Raw genomic sequence first — 27,540 nt, 5'->3', positions numbered from 1 at the left:
AAGAAGAACTCTATGGATCAGCAACAGTTGCTTATCCCACACCACACACCTGACGTGTGGGATTTTATTTATTTATTTTTTTCTTCTCTTCCCTTTTAACATGTTATAAAACAAAAATTGAGGAAAGCTTGAGGAGTGAGAGGTCGAAGAGATAGGCTGAGAGGAGAGAGAGAGAGAGATTGAGGGGAGAGAGAGGTTGAAGGTGATGATGATGGGTCTGACATAAAGCTGAAAAAGCAAAATGTGGGGTGTAGGGTAAAACAGTGGTTGATGTATAGCAAGACTCTAAAATGAATCCGGCTTTCAGTGGTTGTTCTCCATGCAAATTTATGCATGCCAAGAAAGATGTCATGTGGCCACTGTGCTGAATTATTGTGCAAAACAACAGCCTGAGCTGGAGTTTTAGTTAGAGGATTATCGGAGTTTGGATGTCAAGCTTTCTTATTGAGCTTTACCATTCTCAGCTAGCTGCCTATATATATACACGCATACAGGGAAATATTGGATAAGTAAAGACTATTGCTGTACGTCAAATGAAATCCAAAAGTCAGAAAAAAAGAATAAAATACCGAGACATGAGATACCTTGCATATGTGTAGCAAAGAAAAAAAATAGGAATCTCTCATACATAATTGCCTAAACTGTATAGAATGGAAAAAAATAAACTAATATGAGTAGAGAGTCCCAGGATGTCTGACTCATAAAAGATCAGGTAACTGTTTAGACTTACCTATTGATCTCAAGATTCTATTAATCTACACTTGATAGTATCATGCCCGCAGGCGAGCAACAAAAAAAAAAAAGGGTTCTAAACTTGCATTCTTTATCGTCCTAAAGGCATTGATGCAGTCCACCCAACCGAGTTGTATGTTGACAAATACTGGTCAAGCCTGTGCTGGAGTTGGTTGAGGACAATCGACTAACCTCTCCATCATTTGCAGCTGATCATAGGGTGCGATCTGCACCATAAGATGAAACTCAGATAGTGACATAGAACAGTTATGGAGAAATAAATCTGTTATTACTGTTATCCCTTCATTAGTCACCAAATATAGACAATGAACACAAATAAATTTGGAGATATGCTACCGAACAAGCACATGCATCTATGCTTGACGGCAAGTATGCATATAATGCTCATATCGTAGTTAAAATCAAAAGATATAAATTTGCATTTAGACTACTCGGTTACAAGAATTAAACTCAAGATACTAGTCACTCGCATATAGATTATTGACTGCTACTATATGAGCAATTTCAAAGAAAGACTGCCCAATCACTATGTATCCCTCCTATAGGAACAGGACAGCCAGTGACCAAAAGCAATTTTATCCAACCAAATCAGTGAGCTCAACTGCTGCTGTCGGACCCCCAGTTTTATATCATCGTATTAATTTCATGATAAAAGTTGCCAGCCACTGGCTTAGACTTTTCATGGCAATCCCCTTCACTTTTTTCCCATTTCTAGCATTAGTTAAAATGTCAAGTCACCTGGCTGAATCCATCAGGCCATGTTATCGAAACAGCATAGTTCCCCATAGGACGAATATCTTCAGGTTCAATATCTTCTGGAACATCTGTATATTGCAGTTTTTGCTCCCCTGTCCATTCATCCTGTTATGAGCCAAATTAGCCCCAATTAGTCAAGGGGTTGAAAGGTCAGATATGAAGAATTCAAACACATGGTAGCATGAACTGAAATTGACGCCAGTGTAGGATTTGTAGAGGCCTTATTTTTCCTAGAAAGTTACATTGTTTGCTTTGAATAATCAGCATTGGGAAGAACTAGTATGCAATTTGGATGCTTCTACAACCTATCACAGCGACTTGAGTCTCTTTTGACTGGAATCACATGTATTTCAGCAGCCACCCACTACATCTATCTATTGATTTATCTAACAGTAAACAGTGCAAGTATCTGATGTCAGTTTCTGACTTCTTTATGGTTCTGCACAAGGTAACGGAGAAATAAAGTACTTAACAATGCTGATGCAAAAAGATGAGAGCATTCTCAAGAATAAAATCAACGCGATATCCTATACTGTGGCATTAAAAAAAATTGACTGCCCACTAAAAATTTTAATTTATTACGTTTACATGCACATATATCTCCTTATTGTGTTCAAAGCTAAACATCACCTGCAGATTTCTTGAAGAACGTATGAAATCAGTTATGGCCCATAAAAAATATAAAACCGGCTATTTATTCTGCTACAAACCAACTCTTGTTTTTAACTTTTGGACGTCATTATTTGCAAATACTATTTTAATATGTAATAAATCACTAAAAAGTGCAAAAGGTGCAACCCAAGTACAATCAGTATTTGCAAATATATCCTCTATAAATATAAACTAAGCAACAATTTCGATAGAGAGAGAGAAGGAATTTTCCAACAAAATTATAGTATAAGGTTTGCTTTATGGTATTTGCAAGTTTTCTTAAAGAGATCTGTGATAACGCCTCTGATATGATAATAAATTCAGAAATTAGAAACAATTTTCCATGTATAATACCTTTCATACGTTTATAAAGGGGAAACAAAAAGCCAGAGGCTACAAGTTCAGAGTGCCATGCATTTTCTGTTAGTCTAGAAGAAGTTTGAAACCCCACATCATATAGCATTCAGCAACCATGAAAACAAATCCTCAGCAGCAGTGCATATACAACCAGCAATATAATTATTAACATGCTGTCCATCAGTTTTAGCATTAAATTTTGGACAGGTCCTGAGCATAAAGGCAATAGTAATCACCATCTCTATGCCATTGCTGTCTTGTATGTTAGTACATTACTAAAATTAAGGTTTTACAACTGCTGGTTTGGATGTTGAGATGATCTCATCTCATCTCATCTTAACATCCAAACATCACTCAAACATAAACACTTTTCAATTTCAAATCTTCAACTTTTTATCTAATCATTACAACTTTCTCAAACTTCCAAATAAAACAAAAAATAATTCAACTTTTTCAAATCTCAAAATAAAAATAATATTAAAAAATTATATTCTAACAATATTTTAACTTTATAATATTTTTATTCAACTTTTTCTCTCTCCTTTCCCAAAACCCCATAAAACATCTTAACTCAAATCATTTCACTACTAGTCACAGATTTTTCATTTCAACACATCTCATCTCAACATCCAAATGAGGCCTAAGGCAGATGTAACAACTTATCTTACGTTATCATGGCATACAATGTAATTATTTCAATTAGAACCATTTATATTATATAAATTGAATGAAACTCGTCATACCACACTTTGGGCAGAACGATCATTCCGTCTAACAGTTGCAGGATGCAGAAGGAATTCTTCATCTGAATCCGGTACCTTCACCCTGATTGCATTGATAGATTTATCGTATCTGACAGCTGTAGACACTAGAAAACAAAATGATTTCTCATCAAACTGAGGTCAAAGGAAACATATGGGAATCACAATAACCAATGCAGAAAAAAAGCCTAGGATTATAATGATCTAGTCCTAACTCCAAGAGCAATCCGAACATGTCTCCATTTTACTTACAAGGATAAAAAATTCTGAATTTTTTAAGATAATGATAAAAGAAAAGAAATCTCTTTGAGTATTACGCCTCGTCCGTTTTCGTAGATGAGACGAATTGAGATAAAAGTTGAAAATTGAATAAAATAATTTTAGAATATATTTTTTTAATATTATTATTATTTTAGGATTTGAAAAAATTGAATTATTTATTTTATTCTGTGTGAGAATTTGAAAAAGTTGTAATGATTAGATGAGATAAAATAAATAAGATGAGATGTGTTGTGAAAACAAACGAGGCCTTAATCGTTGAATGTTTTATTTGAGCAATTGCAAAGAAATTTATAACCTTCTTTATATGGGTGTGAAGAGAAGTAGCTTTCTACTCTCACTGTCTTGGGAACACTTTTCTCAAGATTTTCAAGCACAGATAGGGTACCTTGTTGGCGAATCTTGGCACACTGTTGCACAACACAAATTCCAAGGTTCTGAAATGTCTTTGCAACTTCACCTTGAGGATTGGCCACAACTTCAGGCATTCCGCTATCTCCAGAAGCAGACAGCTGTCAATAGGTAATCAACAAATATAAAATTGACTCTTGTTGCTTATCAGATATGTACAATGTCCAAATTCTAATAAGCTAAAATCAAACGAATTATCTAGATATACAGAAGGTTTCTACACGGAATTAATGGAGAAATTATAATGGAAAATTAATGGTCAAAACACAACCTGCCATTAATAAATAAAAAGAAAAACGAAAATCTTTTCGAGCAATAAAAAGGTAGTTAAATTTATGTGAGAAAGTTGAAACATAAAGGCGCTTGATCTAGGTGTAACAAAAAGCATAAAGCATGCAACTTATACAACTTGGAGAGGGAAAAATCTACTATTGCTAACAATAGAAATCACAGTCAAGTTTTTTTTTATCAGTAGAAATCACAGTCAAGTTTCAAGTGAGCATCCAGAGTACATTCCAGACAATTAGCAGCAGTGAGTAACTTATCACAGGACATACGGTTGGTCTGATGGGAAGATCAAACAGATGAGGGATTCCAAATTGCTCGACCACCTGCAAAGATGTGTATTATTTTCTTGTATATATTTTTCATATAAAAATTTACCGATAATGCTAAAATCATGAGATTTTCAAGTTTTAGATTTTGCAAATAGAAGATTTTGGTACCTGAGAGCCTGAACCTCTTCCAAATGGATAATAGCGTTTTCCATCAGCATCAAAGTGGCACATATTCTCAACGACAGCAACACATGGTACCTAATGTATATGAATAGAATCGCAAACATATGCTTAACAAGAATTTGAAGATGACAACAAATAGAAACTCATGAATATCACTTGTTGAAAATTTGCAACACATTTTAATCCTCAAACATGTCAAAAAACTGATCCAGAATCATATCTATAAAGAATATAGTGATTTAAAACAGAAATGTCACCTTAAGCTTTGAAAACATGCGAACTCCTTTTGCTACATCAATAAATGCTAGCTTTTGAGGGGTGGTAACAATAACAGCCGCAGTTAAAGGGACTACCTGAGAAATGTGATTTACCCATCTTTAAAAGTAGAGTGGTAAGATTAAGAAGCAATGTGCTCTGGACAAGTATTTTTCTAGCTATCCACATACGCATAATCATTCAAAAACCATAGAAGGCAATAAATTAACAGAAGATCAAGATTATGAAACTAATAGGGTGCTATAAATTTAGGCACAGAAGTAGTGAATTTAAAAACAGAACCTGGCATAAAGTGAGCTGGATATCACCAGTTCCAGGGGGCATGTCAACAACCAGATAATCCAACTCTCCCCTGCATTTTGGAATAAAGGATTAGACATTGCATCTCTTTGAAAGACAACAATTGAGAATTTAGCCATAAATTCATGAGGTGCCCGGAAAGATAACCACATCAGTGAAGTGTGATGGGAATGGGATGAGAGTGTAGTATATAGCATAACTCAACAATATAACTCCAGCAGAACTGAAACTCTAATAAAAATCATGAGTAAACAAATCTTACCCTAGTTTTTCTTTCTTTCTAATTCATTAATGGAAGCATATCATACCACTCAGCAGTAGTCAGAAGTTGGTTGATGACCCCGGAAACCATTGGACCTCGCATTATTGCACGGCCTTGTCCAGCAAATCCAAAAGAAACCAATTTAACTCCCAAGTATTCAGTTGGAATGATGGTACCCTTCTCTGGATTCTGTATAAGGTTTTACCATCATTAATGCATCTCTTCACTAACTTGCATATAAAATTCATTTTAAACTTTGAAACATTACCATTTCTAACAGTCGGTTTTCAGGGGACACCATTGTCGGTAAACTGGGACCATAGACATCAGCGTCAAAGATACCAACTCTGGCGCCCATACCAGCCAAACTGTAAGCCAGGTTTACTGCCACCGTTGATTTTCCCACACCTCCCTGCGCAATTATCCAGAAGCAGCTTAAAATAGGAAGGTATTAGTAAATTAATTTTTAATATTTTTACAAAACAAGAAGATAATCGGATCACCTTCGTTGGGATTGGTGAAGCAGGTAAAATATACATAAGTTAGTGCTGTGTTAAAAAAGGAAACACTTCCTCAAGTTATTTTACCTAAAATATCTGATAAGGACCAGTATGAACGTTTATATTCCTTTTCCTCTTACAGTAGAAAGCCATGAGAACCTTACATTCCTTTCCCACCGAAATTGAAGGGGAAGCATCAACTTTACAAGTAATTGCCTTTTCTCTGACACTTCAATCAGGGAGACTATGATTTTAAGAAATCTTTCATAAAGATAGATTTCCTCATAATGATAAGTTAAATACATAAGCAGTGCCTAGGTTTTTGTCTTCCCCAGTTCTTAATGTTATCAATTTACTCTGTGGTTTGCAAAATTTATCAATCAGATCATTCAACATTAAATAAACTAACGGTAGCCTTTCCACATGTCCAGTGGCGGAACCAGCAACTTTTCTTAGAGGGGCCAACTTTTCTATCTCACGAGATGTTTATGTAAAATGAAAAAATATTACAAAATCATAAAGCATATATAAAATTAAATCTCGATAATTTGCCAAATAATGAAGAAATGAAATTTTTAAAACACAACTTAATGCCTGTTTCAGATTTTTCATGACAATATTTCATAGAATAATATTCATCCATTATTATTTTTGTAAATATGAAATATTTAGAAATTGTATTCTTTTAGAATGTCATCTTTCATTCTAATATCTAAGCTAGTTTATCAAATTTCATGTAAAATCTATCTATTTTGGTGTCACATTAAGCATATAATACTACAACTAAAACCTTAAATAAACTTTTCCTTGCTCAATGAAGTTTAGAGGATAAATCATCTCCACTATTTTTAATATAAATCATCAATCTTAAATGGGTTTTTCTGGTAATTTTACTTTGGATTCTTTATTAAGAAACTTAATATTGTATAATAAAAAACTTTAGGGTCCCATGTTAATAGTTTATTATTTCTCCTAATCTTAGTTTTAATTTAATTTTAGTGCGGTCACATCCTTGAAAATAGATAATATATAGAAATTGTACAAAATATAGGGGTTATAGGGAAAAAATTAGAGAGACATTTCTATGTATATTGAAATTTTACAAAATTTTAGAAAGCATATGGGAATAAGGAAATTATAAATTTTTTTGGGGGGTCAATTTCTATATACGTGGAATTATGAATAAAATTTAGGGGCTATTTTGAACTATGAAAAAAATTTGGGGGGGGCAATGGCCATATGTAGATCCACCACTGCACATGTACCCAAAGCCACATGGCACCCAATGAGAGCACGATAAATGTTAAAAAGTTGACGTGTCAGCTTTAAAACTTAGAAAAAGAAAAACAAAATTGCCAAGTCAACTTAACAAACAATATTTTTGAAAATATTAAATGGTAATCAAGAGATAAAAAAAAATGCCATGCTAGCTAGCCCCTTATACAAATAAATAAATAAATAACATATAGCAAAAAAAAAAAAAAAACCTCCAAGGAGGGGCTAAGGAGGAGGAAGGAGTAAAACTCATATCCCAGCCTTTGGGTGGATTTAGGGCAACACATCCAAGCCACCCCAGAGGTGGCTCCTGAAAGTCACCTCCATGGTGTATCAGTAGATCTCGTCACCCCAGAATTGACTTGGTGTGACCAAATCATTCCACCTCTGAGTGGTTCAGACCACTTCTAGGGTGGCCAGATCCACCCACCAAGGGATGGAGGCCCCCGGCCCCTCCACCTCCTCAAATTTTTGCTTAATTTTGTTTTTAATATTTATCATTTAATTATTTGTTAAATTTTGTTTTTTTATTAAAGGTTTGAAGTGCAGATTTTTTGTTTTAAATTATTTTTATTTTCAAAAACAAAATTATTGTTTTTAAGCTGACGTGGAATTTTTTATGTTTGAAAGCTGAAGTGTCAAATTTTTGACACGTGTTCTACTCTCATTGGTATCACGTAAGTTTGGGGACACATGGGAATGCTGCTGTTAATTTATTTAACAAAATATGAACAAAAGAATCTAATTGATGAATTTTGCAAATCCAAGAAGTAAATTGATAAAATGAAAACGTAGAGTCTTTTGGAAAAACGTGAAAAACCCTAGACTATTGTAGCACTTAATCCTAAAAAACACATAACCTAAAGGGAGATCTTTATTTTGTAGTATAATGGAAATTCTCCAGGCATATAAACAACTGAAGTTTGAACAATAGAGAGATAACTTTTTTTTTTTTTTTTTATAACTATAGAGAGATAACTGTCAGACTAGACCACATATGCCCAATTCGTCGGTGGAAGTACTACTAATACATGATAATAGGATTAACAATTCAATGTGTCTATAAGTAACAATTCAATATGTCAACCTATAAGAGTCGGTGGTAGCACTACTAATACATGATAATAAGAATAACAATTCAGTGCGACTATGAGTAACAATTCAATATGTCAACCTTTAAGGAGAAAAGGGAAAAATCGTCTGAAAAATCAAGGAAAATCTACCTTGCAACTTGAAACTGCCACAATACTTGAGATTTTTTGTAAACCCACTGGGAGTTGCTCAGAAAAAATTGGTCGTGCAGGTTGTGCTGACATTGTCACATTCACGTTCTTCACCCAAGGAAGCATTGCAACCACCTCATTTGCCTTCTGCTCAAACTGTCATAAGTACATCTAATTATAATTCCCATGCAAAAACTAGATTAAAGCAATCATATAATCTGCACAAGCAAAAGCATAATTATGTTGAAAAATGCTCATGAGTCTTCCAAGATACACCATTAAAAAAATTGGGTATCATTTTCAGGGAAAAGAATTGATGTTTAGGACAGGGAAGGAAGAAAAAATGAGAGGTGGATATTGTTTCCGAGTAATTTTAAGTGAATTTTATGAAATAAAAGTCTACCCTTCCCAACATATGTCAGATCCTGATCAAACAACGGTGGGTGTGTCATTTACCATGTCCTTGATTGGACATGCTGGTGTAGTAAGCTCCAACCGAAATGAAACCTGAAATGTAAAGTCATGACATTTAAATCTGGACATATTTTTATATTAGTAGAAATTTGTCACATTCAGATTCTAAATGACCTCTCCTGAAGACACATTGATGTCCAGATCTTTCACAAAACCACACGATACAATATCTGTCCCAAAGTCGGGGTCAATGATTTGAGACAAGGCTTTCAGCACATCACTCTCAGCCACTCCAGTAGTTATCTCTGAAGCACCAGCTACACATATGTAAAAAATAAATATATTAAAAAGGACAAGAAAATGAACTCTGGTAAACATTGTCCCTGAAAGTACAAACCCCGTGATTGTTAAAAGGTGGACAGAACAGTGGCAGGAACAAAATTTTGTAATGGGAGCAACAGCACCACAAAAAGACTTGGTTATCTCTATAGGTGCTCATTTGCAAATGGTGAGCACACAATGGTTTAAGCTTTTGAATTAAAGTGATGTTTAACATGCATTTCAAAGACCTTCCTCAACCCTTCCATATGAATGATAGTCTCCCACAACAATCTGGTAGCTAACATGACCACTTACTGCAAGCTTACATGCATGGTACATACTGATAATGCGATCAAAAGAGGCTTTTGCATAATAAGATAGCTCCTATGAAATTAAATCAATCCTTATCATTTGAACACGTTTAAGGTTATAAATCTCTCTCACATGCACACTTACGCAAACTATCCCTACATGAGCTACTAATTCTAGAGGCCAAAGTCATATATTTTTATTCAATTACATGCCATCTAAATTGTATAACATTAGATCACGATTTTTTTTTGGAAAAAATACATCCCCTAAAAACATCTTTAAATTTTACCTATAAAAAAATATCTTTAAATTTTACTAGAAAAATGATTTAAGATAAATCCTGTAAATTTTACCACATATTGATGTGAGGGAAGACACCGACCTATCTGATACTAGTGCATTACATTTCAATGAATCAACCAAAACGTTATCAGAAACAGAATTTGATTTGGGTTCTTCGGAACCTCAGAAATCCCCGCCTAATTCAATTGAATTTTTCAAATTCTTAGAATGGCTTTGTTTCTTTATACCAGTGAGCCTATGGCTTGCCTTGAAAGGGTTGTTGGGGGGGGTGTTGTTGGTGGCTTTACCTTCTACAGAGGCAGCTTTAGTAGTAGCAGAGCTAAAAACGGACCGTTTGCTCGATGCCCATATGGAGTTTTCAAGTCTTTTAGGCGGAATAGAATAGTATATATCTGACGATAGAAGACAATTCTCTGGTGAAAGTAGTCCTACAACAACAAAGCAGGCAACAAAGCAAGTAAGCAACTCAGTGTTTACAAACTTGAGAAAGAGTAGGGAACTTGAGCGTGGTGTAAGAAGTTACCTGCTCTGGGTCGTGATTTTGTGCTTAGTAAGGAGAGATATGGTGAAGATGGAGCATGGAGTAGCATTTTAGAAGAAAGGAAGGACAGGGATAGAGAGAGAGAGAGCGAGAGATGCAATGCAAGAAACGAACGGGAGGTGAGTGGTCTCGACCCTCCGTGAGCCAAGCTGTTGTGTCGTGTAATCGCTCAAAATCCAATCCGATTAGCCAGAACGACAACGTCTTGCTGACTGTGTTCGCTTTGTTTTTCATTTTCCTTTTTTTGTGTGTGACCCCAGTTTTGCCTACTTGGCAAAGATGTTTCTTTTTTAATATTTTTTTATAAGAAAGTTGTCGTAGACATAAATATAATTTTAAAAAAAATAATATTTACGATTCGTATACTCATTTAAAAAAAAAAATTTGGAACTAACATAAAAAAAAAAAAAAATTATTTTTTAATAATATTTCTCACTTTTTTTCAAAAAAATATACAAAAATTATATATTCCAAATCTATATATAACATTACTTTTAGTTTTATTCATAAGACAATACTATCCCATTAGTTGATTTTAAAATATATTATTATTATTATATCATAATTTTAATAAGATAACACTACCCTACACCAAAATACAACTTCCTCGTAGATTGAAAATTCAATTGGACAATTAATGAGAACCGACCTCTTTATAAACGAATTACCGAATCAGGATTCCTTAAATTTCATAGGAAATAATTAATCAAATTTACCAGCATAAACAAGAATGATTATTTCCAAATTCACTGTGGCAATTACTAAGATAAGAAACACTTAAACTTAATAGTGATAAAAAAAATATCAATATGATAAAATCTCTAACATTGATGTCAGGAGAAAAAAAGTTGTAAGAAATTTGGGAGATTTTCATCCACAAACGATCATTCACCAAGACATAGATGAAACCAACATAAGCGCAGCGATGGACCGAGTATTGCAAATTTCTCAAAATTTGCCATACCAGCCCGTAGCAAATTGACAATTTGACCCTTTTGTTTCCAAATGCTAAATCAATTGATAGTTTTTTTTTTTTTTTTGGAGGGGAACTCCAGACCTCCATTTTGGAGGCTGGGGGTAATGCCAACCTGTGGCCCTTTGGCATGTTAAATCAATTGATAGTTGAAAAATAAAGATTAGGGAATAAAAAGAACAAGGTAGAATATGAAAAATAGGAAGATAATGTAATGATGTAAAATCCAGGATCAATTTCATGTACCCTTCTTTGATTTAAAGAAGGCAATGCAAAAGTAACTAATACATATATCCTCCAATCCATGATTGAGTAAATGCTATGCTGCTCCTACTTCAATGTAAATTAGGATAATATAGGAGATGGAAAGTGCCTTTTACAGCACGAACCTCAAGTGCTAGGCCCTCCCCGTTCCAGGAATCATCAGGAACTGTCCCCACAATCAGCAACTCAAATCTATGCCCAGCGATATAAATGAATAACTTCCAACGGTGACTAAGAAAAAATGCCTGTACAAAGAAGGGTGAAAACACTCAGTGGTAGTTTATGGCAGAGAGAGAAAATTAAACACAGGAAAATTAGCAATCCTGTAAATTAGACTGCTGCACCCTTGTTTAATGCCACAACTTACTACAGAATTCGTTTTGTGGCCTCTTGAAGGATATAATATCTGAAAAGGAGTCGACTAGTTGTCCTGCTAAGCTACTAGGATCATCAATCAGTGTTTGAATGAATGTGTTGACCACCCTACGTTCTTGCTCCGTTGATCTCAAGCTAAACCATGTTAACAATTTCAATCTAAATTCCTGTTTAATGTGACCCTCACATTCCAGCCATCGGATTATCTTCACACAGTACTCAAAGTTTTCATCCAAGCAACAAGAACCATTAGAGGTTCGGAGTGGTGACCCGTTTATCAAAGTGCTATCACAATCATGTGTCTCTTCATTAGAGTTTGCAGCTCTTTTCCTGCAAAATTCTGCCCCGGAATCAACAGCTGGGACTTCTATAGCTGGCCCATGTATCCAAGTCTGCAAGTCGCCACTACCGTGTGATCTACCTAAACCATTCTTCTGTAAGTCACGAGAAGCTGCATCATCATCTGCCTCAACAGCCTGCTGCAAAGTGCATCCGTTATCTTCATCCCTGGAGGACTCGAATGGAGGGGTGAGCTCTTCATTCAAATCTGGCACCGAAACAACATTCAAGTCAAGCCCACGTGAAACAAAAGGTGACCGCTCTACTTCAAGAGCTTCAGGCTTGATCACTTCGCTTACTCCACAGCATTTTTCCACCTCTGGATTGCAAAACCCCTCAAAACATTCTTCCTCTTGGGCCCAAGCCAAATGCAGGATCTTTGCAAGGTCTCGAACCTTAAATCCAGAAGAAAAACCAAGTTCTGCTGTATTCCTAGGCTCCCTTTTGGCACTCAAAGAACTGCCATCAACAATGGGATTCTCTTTGTTACAGTTCAGGACAACTGCTGAATTAGGATTCTTGCTAATTATCTCGACACTCTTGGTAAAGCACTTGGCCTCGGAGTGACCCAAATCACCAGCCTCCGTATAAGAAATTATTCGGAAGGTATACTCCGTGCAGGGCTGCAGATTTGAGATTTTTATCCTTCTCTGAGCTTTTGGAAAAACATATATGGGCTCTTTTGTGTGTATCTCTCTACTTTTGCAATACCAAAGCTTGTAGCCCTTAATATCATCAGATGATGCATTAGACAGTTCGATCAAGATAATCACAACTGAGGATGATGTTACTTCTTCAAAAAAGAACTTGCAAGCAGCAGGAAGTGAATCTTCTGCAAAGGAAACCAAGAAAATTAGTTAAGCGTTTAACTAAAGCTTGTATATGTTCTTCAAAACAATTAAAGATAGAATACCAGTTAGTATGTTTCCCAACCTCTGCAATTTGTATTCACATTGGAAACAGTGGCCAACCATTCATCTGCTTTCCCAATTGCAAGAGAACAGAGTTTCTGCACATCGCCTGCAATAGAGAGTCTGCTGACAATGCCACGTGCCATCTTGGCAGATACCCCATTAACTGGGCCCACTTCAGTTTCTAGTTTAGCCTTCGCATCTTTTACAATCTCATGCAGTTCTTTAAACCTGAATGTGCCTTCCAGAAGCCTGGAACTCAAGTATATCCTATAACAGAGAACATCAACACGGCGAGCATCCTTTGCTATTGTTAGCTGCTTCTTCCAACATCTGCCACATAAAATCACAAAATTCCCATCAGCCCTACAACTATCGTTAAAAATCAGTTAACAGAACACAAGAATAACTTCATCCATGCTCCTTTTATTTCTTTATTTATGTTTCTGGATTCCATCACGATCTGGAACCAGAGAGATTTCCTTATTCACCACCACTCAGTTCGCTAAAGGCCAGGATCTCATAGCAATAATTTCCAGCAAAGAAATTTACACCCATAGAAAGTTGTGATGATGCTTCGTTTAGAGCCGGGGAAAACAATTAAAGGTCACTCCTCAAAATTCTTATAGAAAGATAACGTGTATATATATATATATATATATATATATATATATATATAAGATAACTCATCTAAAGGGAGAAAATGATAAAAATAAAAAGAAAGGGAGCCTTATTCATAGCTGAGCAACAATTTCCACAGGCAAGAGAAGCCTGTGAAGTGTCAAGAACTAAAACTGCATCGATAACTCAGGAGAAGCAAGAAAATACATACCCAAGTATCCCTGAAACTTTTCCACAAGAAGCACAGCAATAGCTACCATCTAGCTGCATCAATTGCCCAAGATCAACAACACCCACTCTTTCACGTTGAAGGGCACACTCAATGTGACAAGATAACCCACAGGAGTCTCCCTGACCAGATTCAGATGTGCATACCAACCAAAGACTAGGGTCCTTATTATCATCAAATAAGTGACATATACAACAAGAGCACCTCTTGCAAAATGTGTCATCTGTGGATAGAACAGCTCTACAAGCAGAATTTTTACAGATCCATGAGTTTATATGTCCAAAATCTGGAGACTGGTCTGCAGCTGATGGGAGTCGCATGGGATTTTCCCCCTTTCGTTGTTGCTTCCTCGAAGACTGAAGGTTGGAACTAGAAGAAGCTTTTCTTGAGTCTTGCTTCTTAATTGTCTTGTTACTAGTCTTGTGGAGTTCTGTCATTTTCCTTTTTGATGAGCTTTTCCTTTCCTTATCAAAGCATGTTCGAAGAAGTTCCTTCTTTGGACCAGACTTCAGAAACTCTTGGAGGAGTTCTGGACTTCTTGATGCGTCATCTGAATGCCCATTTTTCTCTGGGGTGCTTTGCACACTGGAAGAAAGGCTCTGAACACCAGAAACTAGAAGGGCAAAGAAACAAACTAAGAACATGAGAACATATTTGGTGAAAACAGATATTACAAACAAAACTGAACACAAATTTTAAATGTATATTATCCATAAATGTTGATGTTAATTAAGTCTATAAAATGTCAACTATCTACTTTTCTCCTTTTTTTCTATAAAAATGTGGAAAAATTGTTAAGTCTACTTTTCTCCTTTTTTCTATTCCATAAAAATGTTAAGTCTACAAATGTGGTTGTTAAGTCTATAAAAATTTTAAGTGTATATTATCCAAATTTTTTGTGCATTCTTTTTTTTTTTTTTTTTCTGATAGGTAGTTGCTGCATTGCTTTTACTATTTATATAACAAGTTAGATCCTAACTGCAACATTTTCCCTGATTGATTTCATTTTCTAGGTTGACGTCCTTATTGTTGCTACTCAGATACACCTGATCTTCATCTCAATTACACCAACGCTATTAAAATACATCATAGCATGTTTGCCAGCATATTGCTCCACTAATCTTAACGTAACAGAAGAATATTGTGTCCCACAAAGGTTTCTATCTATATTTACTTAAATTTAAATTAAAAAATAATCCAAACATCTTCAAACCCAGCCCAACACTAGCCCTATGCCTCTATTGGTGAAATTCAGCCTCAATCCCGCACTAGGACAATTGAGCGTGAAAGTTAGGGATATTGCTCAAATAGTTATAACATCAATAACAACAACAACAACAACAATAACAATAGTAAATATAGTCATAGAGAAAGGCAGCTCCCAGTTATTACAACATTGAATCAGCCAACAAATACAAATATATTTTCCATCTCATTTGTCTCTTCGACAAGTTAAAACTCTCAGAAACACAAATGCAGGAAGAATTGATCAGCCATGTCTCTGACCTGCAAAATTGCCACCTGTCCAGAGACCAAAGTAACCATTCGTCCTAAATCACCTATCAGTAACTAGTCGAAAGTTCGATATTGAATCATAAACAGGTAACAAATAATGCTAGAATGTGTTAACAATACTAGATTGCGGCATATTGAATACCTTTATTTTTTTTTTCAATTAGTACATTGAGTACCTTTTCAGAAGGGAAAAAAAGTCTAGGCCTTTGGCCCCTTCCCATTAGAAAAAAGGATTAAGTAATTCAACATTACCCCAAACTTTAATTATATTCAAACGTCATAATACTAAATCATACCTTCAAGAAGAAAATGTGACAAAAGGGTAAATTCATTTATTAAAAATGAACAGAATAATTAGTACGTAATTTCAAGCCATCTTGAACTAGAAGCACAATCAACAACAATGGTCAAAGTTTCCGCATAAAACGGGTTTTTGGAAGAAACAACATAAATAAAGATCAGGTCTTCTCAATTAGAAAAGAGCAATATGATTTGACATAAAACCCAAACAACAGACATGATTTTTCAGAAATTAGTGCATACCGGATGAACAACAGATCTTTCTTTTCTATAAGAACAAAATGAGGGTTAAATAAATGAAACTGAAGGAGCATCTAAGAAGTCGTCTGGAGGCTAGTGGAGGAGCCGCCTCTAGTCAAGATACTCAAGACTGCTAGGGTTTAGATAGGGCTCTCCACGTATAATTTATCTATTTGCACTTGCGGGAAACTCTTTGCCGAGGACCTATGCACCCCTGGGATTAGTCAGGACGCTGTTTCTGGACACCCAGTGCCAATTAAAAAACAAAACGTATGTGTATGTATGTACGCACATTTGCATGTGTATGTGTATTGATATGCCTGCATATAGTGTCTTCAACTACAATATTACCTGGCCATTGTTTTAGCCCAATCAGATTGTGAACTTGGTAGTTAATGGATCTAACAAACTGGATACCAATTACAAAATTCATAAGATGAAATAGGTCAGACCAAAGATCGGTCTACTATCATGCCTACTTGTCAATCACGTACATGAACTCCTTTATGACAACATGCCATCTGTTATCCCATAATATTGTCATAATCCCATAAAAACAGAAAGTTTGAGGTACACATAGATATTCCTTCAATGTAATCACTAAAACAATTGAGAATTCAAATATATGAAACATGGTCTAGCCAACCATCCTTTCCCTATTTGGCAGTCATCAAAGTTCAAGATTCAGTTTTATTAGGCATTTTACACTACACGACACCAGTGTAAAAATTTCATAGAAGATTTAAAAAGTTCTGCTCTGACATGTTTTTTCTTTGGAAACTAAAGACGCGTTCTAGATGTCTGAAAACATCAAATAATATTTTTCTGGATATGACAAAAAAAGAAATATGATTGATATCTGGAATTTTCTCTTGTACTTTTTCAAAACGGGAATAAACTTTTTTTTTTTTTTTGATAAGTAAAACAAGAATTTATTAATATACCAAATGTCGAATACAGAGAAAATGCCCTAATTATGTAGGCACATTAGAAACTAGGAAAACATGAAGGTCCATGCCATTAAAGTCTACAGCAATGGCCCAAGTACAAAGAGTCCTAAAGAAAAACAGTTTAAGCTCCTCTAAAGATCACTCTTTGTCCTCAAATGTCCTCTCATTACTTATGAAACATAAACAATGGACAGCAAATTGTAAGAAAATATTAGAGGATAAAAAGGGGGATGGGATTTGTTAAACAACATGCTCTATCTCTGATATTTTTTTTAATAAATTCGTGACATTACTTTATGGCCTCTATTGTGGTCTCTTGAAATAATATATACAAGACAACACCAAATTAAAAACTAAATATGCCACATACACTTCATAATTTGTTTTATGAGTATTAAAAGCAGAGAGTAGAATAAGATGCAGTGAGCGTGGATCAACATAGATAGATATTTTAATATAATTAAGATAACTTCCTTTGAATCCTACATTTTGCTTTACAACTTTTGATTCATTCAGATGTCTCTTCGAGAAGCTTGCTATCTGACTCTGAACTGCTTATCATAACCACCTAATTGGTTCTTTCTTCCACATTATATTTCATCTTTGGACTAAGGTTTCAACTTAATAACCTACATATTTTTATTTTATCTAAATACAACTATGCACCCTATGGGTTTTGGACCCACGACCTCAGCCCCCCCCCCCCATCTCACTCATAGCTCATACTTGTGACAGCCAACTCTAAGCCTATTAACTTTGACCATTGAACTTTTAATTAGAATATAAGAAGTACTGACAAACTTATAACGCTGATATTAACTGATTCTTGACCAACATTAAGTATATGAATTCAATTTCCAGTGTATATATAGGAGCTCAAAAGAAGCAAAACTCCAAAAACTAGGTAAATGAAATCCTTACCCCAACTTTGGGGGCCAATAGACAATTTTCCTCCCAATCACCTTCATGTGAGACTGAATAAGTTATTAAAAAACCCCCTAGAAAGATTTAATATCTAGACAAAAGCATTGCTCCCCAAATCCTAAGTCCAAAATCTCTGAGCCTACCAGAGCTTGTTGACTGTGCATCATAAATGCCAAGGAAAATACAACATTAGAACCTAAATGAGAAAAAAATGCAGCAAGCACAAAATTTCCATTTATAGGAAGTGCTTCAACATATACAAGGCAACCCAAGAATAATAATAATAATAATGTTGATAAACAAAAAGAACTTCAATACTAATTAGAAATGACCAAAAGTACTTAATACGCAGCATTTTTCTTTGGTAGAAGACTGGCACAGTAACACACCAGCGGATAGCCATAAATGACAAATTACAAGAATATTAAGAAATATTTTCCAACAGAACAAAGTCAATTATATTTCAACCAACAACACGCCATTTAGGTAGAGTACGCAGTGTCATAAAACACCATTAATGGTTACCCAGCTCCTGTTCTTTTGACTACTAGCCACCTGTTCTACCAAGACTTTGAAAGGCGATAAAAGCAAAGGTAAAATGTGTACCTATCACACAAAAGCACAGAGGATGGATGAAAGACTTTACCTTTAGCGATAAATTTATCTTCCACGTCCATTTTCATAAGCTAGCCAGCTAACTGAAGTCTGAAGCTGCGCTCCCCTCTGACAATAAATAAGCATTAAAAATCTTAGTACATTTACATTTTTTTTTTTTTTTTACAAGTCAATTACATAATAGGAGAGCGGGCAAAAATCAAGGGTAGCTAGATAAAAATCTATTGCCATGGCTACTTCTCACGTTGGTCGATGTAAGAAAGACGAAAATAAATAGATAGCAAAGCTTAAATTTTATTCCCATGTTCGATATTTCGGCTGAATTATTTAGCTGAATGGAGAACCACAAATTCCATTTACACCGAGCTGAACGTCCTTAACTAGTTGGCTTAGCTGAGCTCAGTTTTACCAAACATAAAAAAGCATAACCACAGTCATTGAAGATCTATTTCTGGTTCCGTACCCCATTTTATTTTCTCATCACAATAAGTCAAACAAAAAATTGACTTCCCTCGCCACAATGCAGATCACGAAACCAACCGAATGAAACAAAAATTACAGTACAGCTACAAAATCAGCATTTGAAACTTAACAACAAGATCATCAAGAACACAAAAAAAAATCGGAAAAAAAAAAACCAAAAATCATAAAACATGGAAAAAAAATTTACTTATGCTTTATAAGAAAGTGACATACTTCCATGCCCATTTTTTAAGCCGAATTTAATACGAAGAGCATGCTTACCATGAGTCGTGAAATCTCGTACGAGAGAAAATACTTCCGAAAACAAAAGGCAAAAAAAGTATCTTTACATATATGTATATATAGATTACTAAGATTAGAACTGAATCAAATTTAAAATAGTGGAACCGAAAGCAGCAAAAACGAGAGCATCTTTGCTTCTTCAAAACTCTTCGGCACATACATTGTGTCAATTAACGGTAAGATAAACCAAAAACGTCATATGAAAGCAAAATAATTTAAACACGGGAATTTAGACGGATAGAACGATGTTAAAACTTCCGAAATTTGTGAGCGAATGCGAATAAAATTTTGACAAGCGAAAGCAAAATGAGAATAAAACAGAGAGAACGGAAACAGGAACGGATCTGGGCGAAGGAGTCGTCCAAAAATCACGAAAATCGTTTCGTAAAAACAAAGAAAACAAAAACGAATCCGGAAAAAGTACCTGAAGAGAATGGGAGCGAATCTAGGGTTTCGATAAGCCAAAGCAGAAGAATTCGCTCCGCGAGCGCATGAATCCGAGAGAGAGAGAAGAGAGAGAGAAACTTCTTCGTTTTTGTTAGTTGGCTTGTTAGAAAGAGGGGGGGGGGGGGGGGGAGCCTTCTACGAGTTCACGTTTGGAGAGGATAGGAGGCGAGACTTCACGCGCGGTTGTGGCACGTACAGTTTTCTGGGTCAGTTCAAGAGCAGGGTTGGTTCTGCGGAGCAGAAAAAATACATGGAGCACGGCCTGGTGTTGTGATTGGTCAGTGTTTCAATACGCGCTTTATCGGCGGGTGAGAAAAATATTCACCCTCTATTTTATCCAGTTATATACCCCCCTACTTTTTTAATATTTTGTTCACCGGTGTCTGTTGGAAACAAATGTGTCACCAAGTCCACGTCATTCGGCATTTTAGTGCATTCGGATTCGTCTAACAATAAACTTATGTGAACCGTCGGATCTAGACCCGTTCAGCATCGATCTCTTTTTTATTATTATTATTGTTATTATTATTATTGGGTATCTAGGGCTTTTTGTCCGCGGATTCTCTAGTACATGCAGTATCCCGTGCATACGTATTGGATTCCTTCGCCATGAACAATAAGCAAAGGATCACTTTTGTTATAAAAAGAAACATATAACAACGTTATTGATCATGGTTTAATATATCATTCTTTAAAAGTAAAATATATAATAATAATATTCTTAGTTCTAAACCATGTCATTTTTATTTGCACTTATAGATATGACATATTTTGAGCAGTTGTCTAGAAGAAATTAATTACGTGGGCTGATTTGGATAGTGAGATGAGATGAGATGAGATGATTTTAGATGAAAGTTAAAAGTTGAATAAAATATTATTTTTTTAATATTATTATTATTTTTTAAATTTAAAAAAGTTGAATTATTTATTATATTTTATGTATAAAAAGTTGTAATGATAATATGAAATGAGATAAAATACTCTCTGAATCCAAACAAACTAATCCCATCCTATCCTTAATTTAAAATATGATTAAATTATAAAATTCAAGCTAAATAATAATATAACTAAAAAAAAACAATGGATAATATTTTTAAAAATAAAAGCAATCTCATCCTATCCTTAATTTACTTTATTTACAAAGAGAAAAAGTATGATCCATTGAACCAAGATACATCGGCGACGAATGAATGATACGCTGATAGCGCCATGATTTGAAGAATTCCTCAATAAGATAGATAACAAATGAATGTAACATTTTAAATAAATTAATTAATTAAGAAGCAATTATGGTCATCATGGGTTTCACGCGAAAAAAAACAAATAACTTAGAATCTTCAAAGTTATAGAAAGAATCGGTCAGCAAAAGAATGCATGTACTTTCTTTTTTCTCCATGCATGACTGAGTCGCAGTCCAACTTTTTGTGCTTTTGTACACGGAATTGCACTCTGGATAACTTCATCAACCGGCCTAGTAACCTCATTGGTGGGTGTGCGAACTGCAAAATGACAAGTCTCAGGGGTCGATAGGAATACATCATCATGCATCCAAACTTTGGAATTTGGAAGTGCATGCTCCTTTGCCTTGTACCAATGTATAATGCATGAATCTCAAGCATTACCATGCATGCACTCATACTCAAAAGCTGTCATTATTGGGCAATATAGATATTGGTAGAAATTAAAATCCCATTTGCTAAACATTCAGGTTGATAAATTTGACCATTTCGAACGTTAAAGTTTGTGATTTTAAAGTTAGTGCTTGAAATAAAGGGTAATAGACACATGATAATCATGAGTCTAAGATAATTAATGTAACTATATGATACGTTAGCTTGGACCCATTATTAATAAAGTAATGTGAAACATGGTAAGTTTGACCCAAAGATTCAAAATTGAAGGAAAATAATATGCATGTGATTCGTGATTTTTTTAATGGTAATCTAAGACTTATTTTTCAAATGATTCATCAATATTATAATTGAAGTCAATTAAAATATTTAGTAGTACACAAAAAAGATATTTTCATTTTAAGTCAACTTTGGACATTTTTGTCCGTCAATTTTTTGTAGCCCTAAGAGCACTAGTATTGAATTATGTATCTGGATATGTATCTACATATTTGCATAGTATAACTTTAAATTGGGTTGTATTAGATTATATAGATATCCCAAAATTTGTATGCTTATGAATAATGTTTCTTTAAATTTAAAAATATATTGTTCACTCTCTAAATCTTATTTTATTATTATTTTTTCTCTCTTTCCCCCCTCTCTCTCTCTCTCTCCACCAATGAAAACAAATCATCTCTAGAAACATTTCTTTCACCTTACTCTCTCTCTCTCGACACCAACAAAAAGTAATCCAAAATAAAAAATAATAATTTTTAAAAAAAAATAAATAATAGCTCAAAGATATATGATCTAATGTAAGAGCTTTTATTGATATGTAAAATCAATATTCAAAAAATATGATTTTATATATGCATATAAAGAAACCAATATATACTAGTGCTCTAATGATTGTTGCCCAAGCAACATACAATGTTAAAAATGCATAAACAGCACATTGTTTCTAAACTTTTTATAAGGAGAAGTGATATACCAACAAAAAGATCGATCTCATAAAAGTAAATTTACATACTGATATGATTATTTAATCATATGATATTACGTTATATCTACTTTATAATAAAAATAGTTTTATAATCTAAACTGGGTATTGTTTACCATTTTTTATCCACGTCATGTGTTGCCCGCATAAAGATCGGTAATCATCTCTCTTTGTGTAGTTAGTGCAATTTGAGTCACACATTCTTGCACTAGTGATTAACTTTAATACCATTTAATTATAGTGATCGAAGAAAATTATAAATCACCGATCAATTCATATTATGAAAAGACTAATCAATGTTACAGTACTCAAAATTTCTTAAAATTATAATTATAAATTAACCACAAGATCAGTTTCTCTTTTTCACCAACGTGGAATTTGATCATCATTCTCCTGTGTCTCCCGATACTTTACTAGATAAAGCGGCCTAGCTAGCTAGCTTATATATAATAATGCATGTATCAATTAAAAGGAACATTAATTAACATATATAGACCGATTGCACATAATAACTTGCATGCGACCATGGCAAAGGGACATGATACTTTGGACAAAGAGTGCGACAGTACTACTCATGTTGCATGGCCATGCATTCAATGGCCGTAACGTACGCGCGTGCATGCATGCTTTTGGCCAATATTTTAGATATCACACAGTCACCCCCGAGACAGGTGAACAGATATCGGAAGTGAGCCTGCAGCACCACACTGATCATGACACCAAACACGTACATCATGCACCTGCATGCATGCGAGACTGCATCTTTCTTAATTCGCATGCAGCTAAAAAATTGAGTACTTTGTTAATGTAGTTATCTATATATCGTGATCTATATGCATGCAGGCCATCCATAACTAAATCAAGAGTGCTTTATAATAATACTCATGATCATGATTTTATTAATTACCATTTTAATTAAAGTAAAGTCTGTTATAATAAGCATACGTGCATTAATATTGCATTAACCATGTAAACTTTATACATGCATATATATATATATATATGGTTGCTTGCATGCATGCAGAAAAGATAAGCTTTAATTCGGATCATATATAGCGGAACAAATAGTAGTAGTTAAATGATCAGTATTTATTTCCCACCTAACATTTACGTACGCATTGCTCTATAATTTTCTTCTTCTTTTTTCCCCCTTAATTCATTTCCATCCAGCTCACAACATGATGCAGAAATCAAAGGCAGATCTAGAAGGCTAGCTAGCTGAAACATCTATTATTGCTATTTATGATTTCTATTCCCTTATTGTTCCACTTAACGTGTGCGCGGTTCGCTTCACATTAATTGGTTTCGACCAGTACTAGTACTACATACCATAAAGGGTGAGAATTATTAGGTAATTTGTAGTAAATTATTTTATTTTTAAGTATATGTGTAGATTACTTTATTTACATCATTTAAATAATAAAATTTGATTTATAAAATTTAAAATTTAAAATTTATCTTTTAAATTTAATTATATCACGTACACATGCAGTGTGTAAAAATATATTTAAAACTACTTATATATGAATCAAATTTAATTAACTTGAAATTATATAATGCGATAAAAATTTCACGTATTAATCGTACTTATGCTAATCTATTAATTACTCCAATATAAAAGCTCGCAGTGGCTGATCTGGTACTTATAACGAGTACTCGGCATTCCATGATTTTTGTTTATTGGCAAATTCAACTATACTAATTAACTACTTCCATGATTTCTGGATGGAGTTTTCTGGATATATGCCCCCAGAATCTTGTGGAGAGAAGAATCAACAATAATAACCAAAGTGCATATATCTCTCTCATGATTACTTCTCTACAAAATTATATAGCTTGCACTTAAGGGATCTATATATGAGCATACTCCTTTTAACATTTATTTATCTTTCATATCTTTTTATAATTAGTTAATAATTTTTGTTTTCTAAACAACCAAATATATATTCAGATAAGGAAAATGATATATTTGAATAGGGGGTGATGTTCCTCAACAAACACTCTATTACAACAACCACAGCGAAAAGTGAAAAAAAAAAACAAAACAAAACAAAAAATGGGTTTTGAGACCAAATACTTGGTCTCCACCCATATCTTGCAAAAAAGGCACCATCTTAAATGACGGTTTTTTATAGTTTATATTATTGTGAGAGCTGTGGAGCTACCGTTAGAGCACTAGCATTGGACTCATCAAATGAGTTCAATCTTCAAAATTTGATGATTTTGGTTTTAAAATCCTGGCATTGGATTCACCATATGCTCAAATGTCAAGTTTTTAGCTACAGTACATTCATCTTCATCTTCAAATTTGAAGACTCACTATTCACACTCTATAACCATTATTTTATTTATTTAAATTATTGTTACTCAATTTTGAGCCACAATATATTTAAGTTAGGAAATAATAATTTAAATATTAAATTAAATTATTAATTAATATATAGTTAGTGTAATTGTCAAATATGAAAAAAATAAATTAAAAATATTATTATTAACGAAATAATATTATATTATTATTTTGATGAATCTAATGGTTAATCCAATGTGGGGTTATGGATAGAGAGGTTTTGAATTTATGAAAAATATATACTTTTCATCAAATTTTAAAGATAAAAATGATAAATTCAATACTAATGCTCTTAGAAACGATGTAAGTTGAAGGTACACTACAAATTATTGTATTGAGATGTTTCCTCAAAAAATCTATATTTCGTCCTTCAAGATTATCGATTAGTGAAAGTAGAAATATAATAAAAACTAAAAAGACCGATATGGAATGGACAAGACTGTTACAAGCCAAGTTTCCTGTGATTATAAGATAGGGTGGGATAGATCTGCAAGATCTTTAGATGAAAAATTTACTGACACAGCGCGTGTAGCTAACAGATTATGGTGCCAGTTAATGCATGTAGCCGCGCCAGTTAATAAAAGGTTTATGTGGAAGAATAGTATGCATGTATTTATATACGCGTGATTGAATGCAAAGGACTCTGACAACTACCAGTCATTATCCCTATATGAATTACTATCACTCCAACGTTTCCCACTAGCCATGAGGTCCAATCACATTAACAGCTAGATTTCAGCAATCAATCGCTTTTAATACATGATTTAGAAATCATGGTTGTTCTTATTCAACATCCGGATCCAGATCTTATGTTCATATATATAGTTTTTTTGCCACCTGGTTAATAATAATAATAATAAAGTATTTCATTCATTGTCTATTTATTAAACATTTATTATTTGTTTATTGTCGAATGATCTCTCCCTCTCTTTTTTAAGCAACCTATACTTTTAAGTAAAATTGATAGTATATATATATATATATATATATATGTATATGTATAATATAAAACATGAGGTATTAATTAAAGACTATCTGAATATAAAAATAATTTTATCTCATCTTATCTCATCTCATTATTATAATTTTCTTAAATTCTCATACAAAATATAATAAGTAATTCAAATTTTTTAAATTTTAAAATAATAATAATATTAAAAATAATATTATAATAATATTTTATTCAATTTTTATTTAAAATTATCTCATCTCATTATCCAAACAGAACCTAATTTGACGGTTTTATGTAACCTCGCAACGTAAAATAACAATATTTCATATTTTACAATTTACACTGAATGTATGTTATGATCCTTCTCCTATTTCTCTTATTCTCCCATTCCTTTATAATTCTTCCATTCATTATTCCCTGCCATCGTCCCTACCTTCCTCAAGTTGGCATTTCCAATGGCATAATTATCAGATGGAGAGTATTTTGGTGTGCCCCTTTCATGTATGAGCTGTCATTGGTGCACGTGGCACCATCCGTTTATCTCCTTCCTATATTTTTTTTTCTCAATTAGTAAGTTTTATTATTATTAAGATATAATTTAAATAATTAAATTTATATTTGTTTATCAATTTAAGTTTTTTAAAATAAATAATAAATAATATATATATATATAGAAAAGTGATTCACACTTTATCCTAATTAAATATTTCACATCTTAAATAAAATAATGTATATTGGTAATTTAAAAAGAGAACAAAATTGGATGTGAAGGTTATCCCTCATTCCACGAAGGTTACTTCTTTGTACTCTCAAAAAGTACAACCACCCTCCGAGGGCTGTGCAAATATACAGAAGTGGCAATATCTCCTGTAATCTTACCAAATTTTTGAAGGCTGTGTGATATCGATTTAGCTATCGTTTTAAAATAGTCTATATATAATAAATTAATTATATATATTATATTTAAAAATAATATCAATATAAATCTTAAAAAGTTAAAATATATATTTATAAAATTTAATAATACTTCTAAATTCTCAATCTAATTATTTAAAAAAATAATTACTCATATTCATTACGAAAAGAGAAGTAGAGATTTAATTTTCAGTACTCAAGAAAAAAAGATTAAAAAAAATTAAAAAAAAAGTAATCTTCAAGTGTGAAAATTATGAAAAAGACAGACTTTTTACATTAATTATAAAAATAATAATTTTGACCAGTACACTAAAAATCGATCGATATTGACTAAAACGCATCAGTACAATCAATATTTGATCCGGTACAAAATTCCTATCTCACCCGTATCGGCTACACGGCACGGCACGTCACGTCCGGTATTCAAAACATTGAATTTTACTCAATAAAGTCGTAGATTTCCTTTGGTTGACCGTACAATCATGTTACAGAAGTGGCACCAAAGTACTAATTGTAGCACCAATTGTCTACAACAGTCATATTTGCATGCAAATCCCATTCGAATACACACCAATACCATTGTAGTTAATTTACCCTAGTGATATTCCTCCTAACCTCGAGAGCGAATAAAAAGAGAACATTCGATTGACTTGTACATCTTCATAAAGTTTATGCCTTACTTAAGCATGTGTATAAAATAATAAAAAGTAATCGTTACAAAAAACTAACAATAATCTAGCACCATTTGGCAAATTTGTTAGCCACTCACTCAGGTAAAAGGTATGATACTCCCAAAGAAAACAATCAAAG

General features: G+C 33.6%; 2 protein-coding genes across 4 annotated transcripts; both read right to left on the bottom strand.

Annotated features, from left to right (window-relative positions):
• Nucleotides 1-550: 550 nt before the first annotated feature.
• LOC108992683 (fe-S cluster assembly factor HCF101, chloroplastic) lies at nucleotides 551-10,578 on the bottom strand. The gene is made up of 15 exons (XM_018967300.2): nucleotides 10,418-10,578; nucleotides 10,182-10,322; nucleotides 9,133-9,275; nucleotides 9,001-9,051; nucleotides 8,545-8,700; nucleotides 5,815-5,958; nucleotides 5,593-5,735; nucleotides 5,267-5,336; nucleotides 4,966-5,061; nucleotides 4,694-4,783; nucleotides 4,526-4,579; nucleotides 3,946-4,069; nucleotides 3,261-3,385; nucleotides 1,492-1,614; nucleotides 551-959 (listed from the first exon to the last, which is right to left on the bottom strand). The coding sequence occupies exons 1-15, from the start codon at nucleotides 10,482-10,484 to the stop codon at nucleotides 885-887; spliced, it is 1,602 nt and encodes a 533-aa protein (XP_018822845.1). The 5' UTR covers nucleotides 10,485-10,578; the 3' UTR covers nucleotides 551-884.
• A 1,020-nt stretch (nucleotides 10,579-11,598) lies between these two features.
• On the bottom strand, nucleotides 11,599-20,010 carry LOC108992679 (VIN3-like protein 1). 3 transcript variants are annotated; one of them, XM_018967295.2, is made up of 6 exons: nucleotides 19,881-20,010; nucleotides 18,723-18,799; nucleotides 14,130-14,760; nucleotides 13,320-13,630; nucleotides 12,040-13,218; nucleotides 11,599-11,917 (listed from the first exon to the last, which is right to left on the bottom strand). In XM_018967295.2, the coding sequence occupies exons 2-6, from the start codon at nucleotides 18,757-18,759 to the stop codon at nucleotides 11,904-11,906; spliced, it is 2,172 nt and encodes a 723-aa protein (XP_018822840.2). In that variant the 5' UTR covers nucleotides 18,760-18,799; nucleotides 19,881-20,010; the 3' UTR covers nucleotides 11,599-11,903. The 3 variants fall into 3 exon arrangements, with proteins under 3 accessions (XP_018822840.2, XP_018822841.2, XP_018822838.2); XM_018967296.2 differs by having other exon boundaries at nucleotides 12,040-13,215; XM_018967293.2 differs by lacking the exon at nucleotides 11,599-11,917 and having other exon boundaries at nucleotides 11,924-13,218.
• Between the last annotated feature and the right edge of the window lie 7,530 nt (nucleotides 20,011-27,540).

Source organism: Juglans regia, chromosome 1 (assembly GCF_001411555.2).
Source record: "Juglans regia cultivar Chandler chromosome 1, Walnut 2.0, whole genome shotgun sequence".
In the NCBI taxonomy this organism is placed as follows: domain Eukaryota; kingdom Viridiplantae; phylum Streptophyta; class Magnoliopsida; order Fagales; family Juglandaceae; genus Juglans; species Juglans regia.
The sequence above is the reverse complement of the archived record's forward strand: the minus strand, read 5'-3'. Positions and strand labels throughout refer to the sequence as shown.

What these genes read in the sequence shown, in the direction of transcription:
- LOC108992683 (XM_018967300.2), bottom strand. Translation starts at nt 10,484, where the DNA reads ATGCTACTCCATGCTCCATCTTCACCATATCTCTCCTTACTAAGCACA. An exon ending in TAAAGCTGCCTCTGTAGAAG is followed by an intron (nt 9,276 to 10,181) that starts GTAAAGCCACCA and finishes ACATATGTGTAG; the next exon opens with CTGGTGCTTCAGAGATAACT. An exon ending in GCATGTTTTCAAAGCTTAAG is followed by an intron (nt 4,784 to 4,965) that starts GTGACATTTCTG and finishes CATATACATTAG; the next exon opens with GTACCATGTGTTGCTGTCGT.
- LOC108992679 (XM_018967293.2), bottom strand. Translation starts at nt 18,759, where the DNA reads ATGAAAATGGACGTGGAAGATAAATTTATCGCTAAAG. An exon ending in AGATAAATTTATCGCTAAAG is followed by an intron (nt 14,761 to 18,722) that starts GTAAAGTCTTTC and finishes TTGCCCTTCTAG; the next exon opens with TTTCTGGTGTTCAGAGCCTT. An exon ending in TGTGAATACAAATTGCAGAG is followed by an intron (nt 13,219 to 13,319) that starts GTTGGGAAACAT and finishes TTTCCTTTGCAG; the next exon opens with AAGATTCACTTCCTGCTGCT.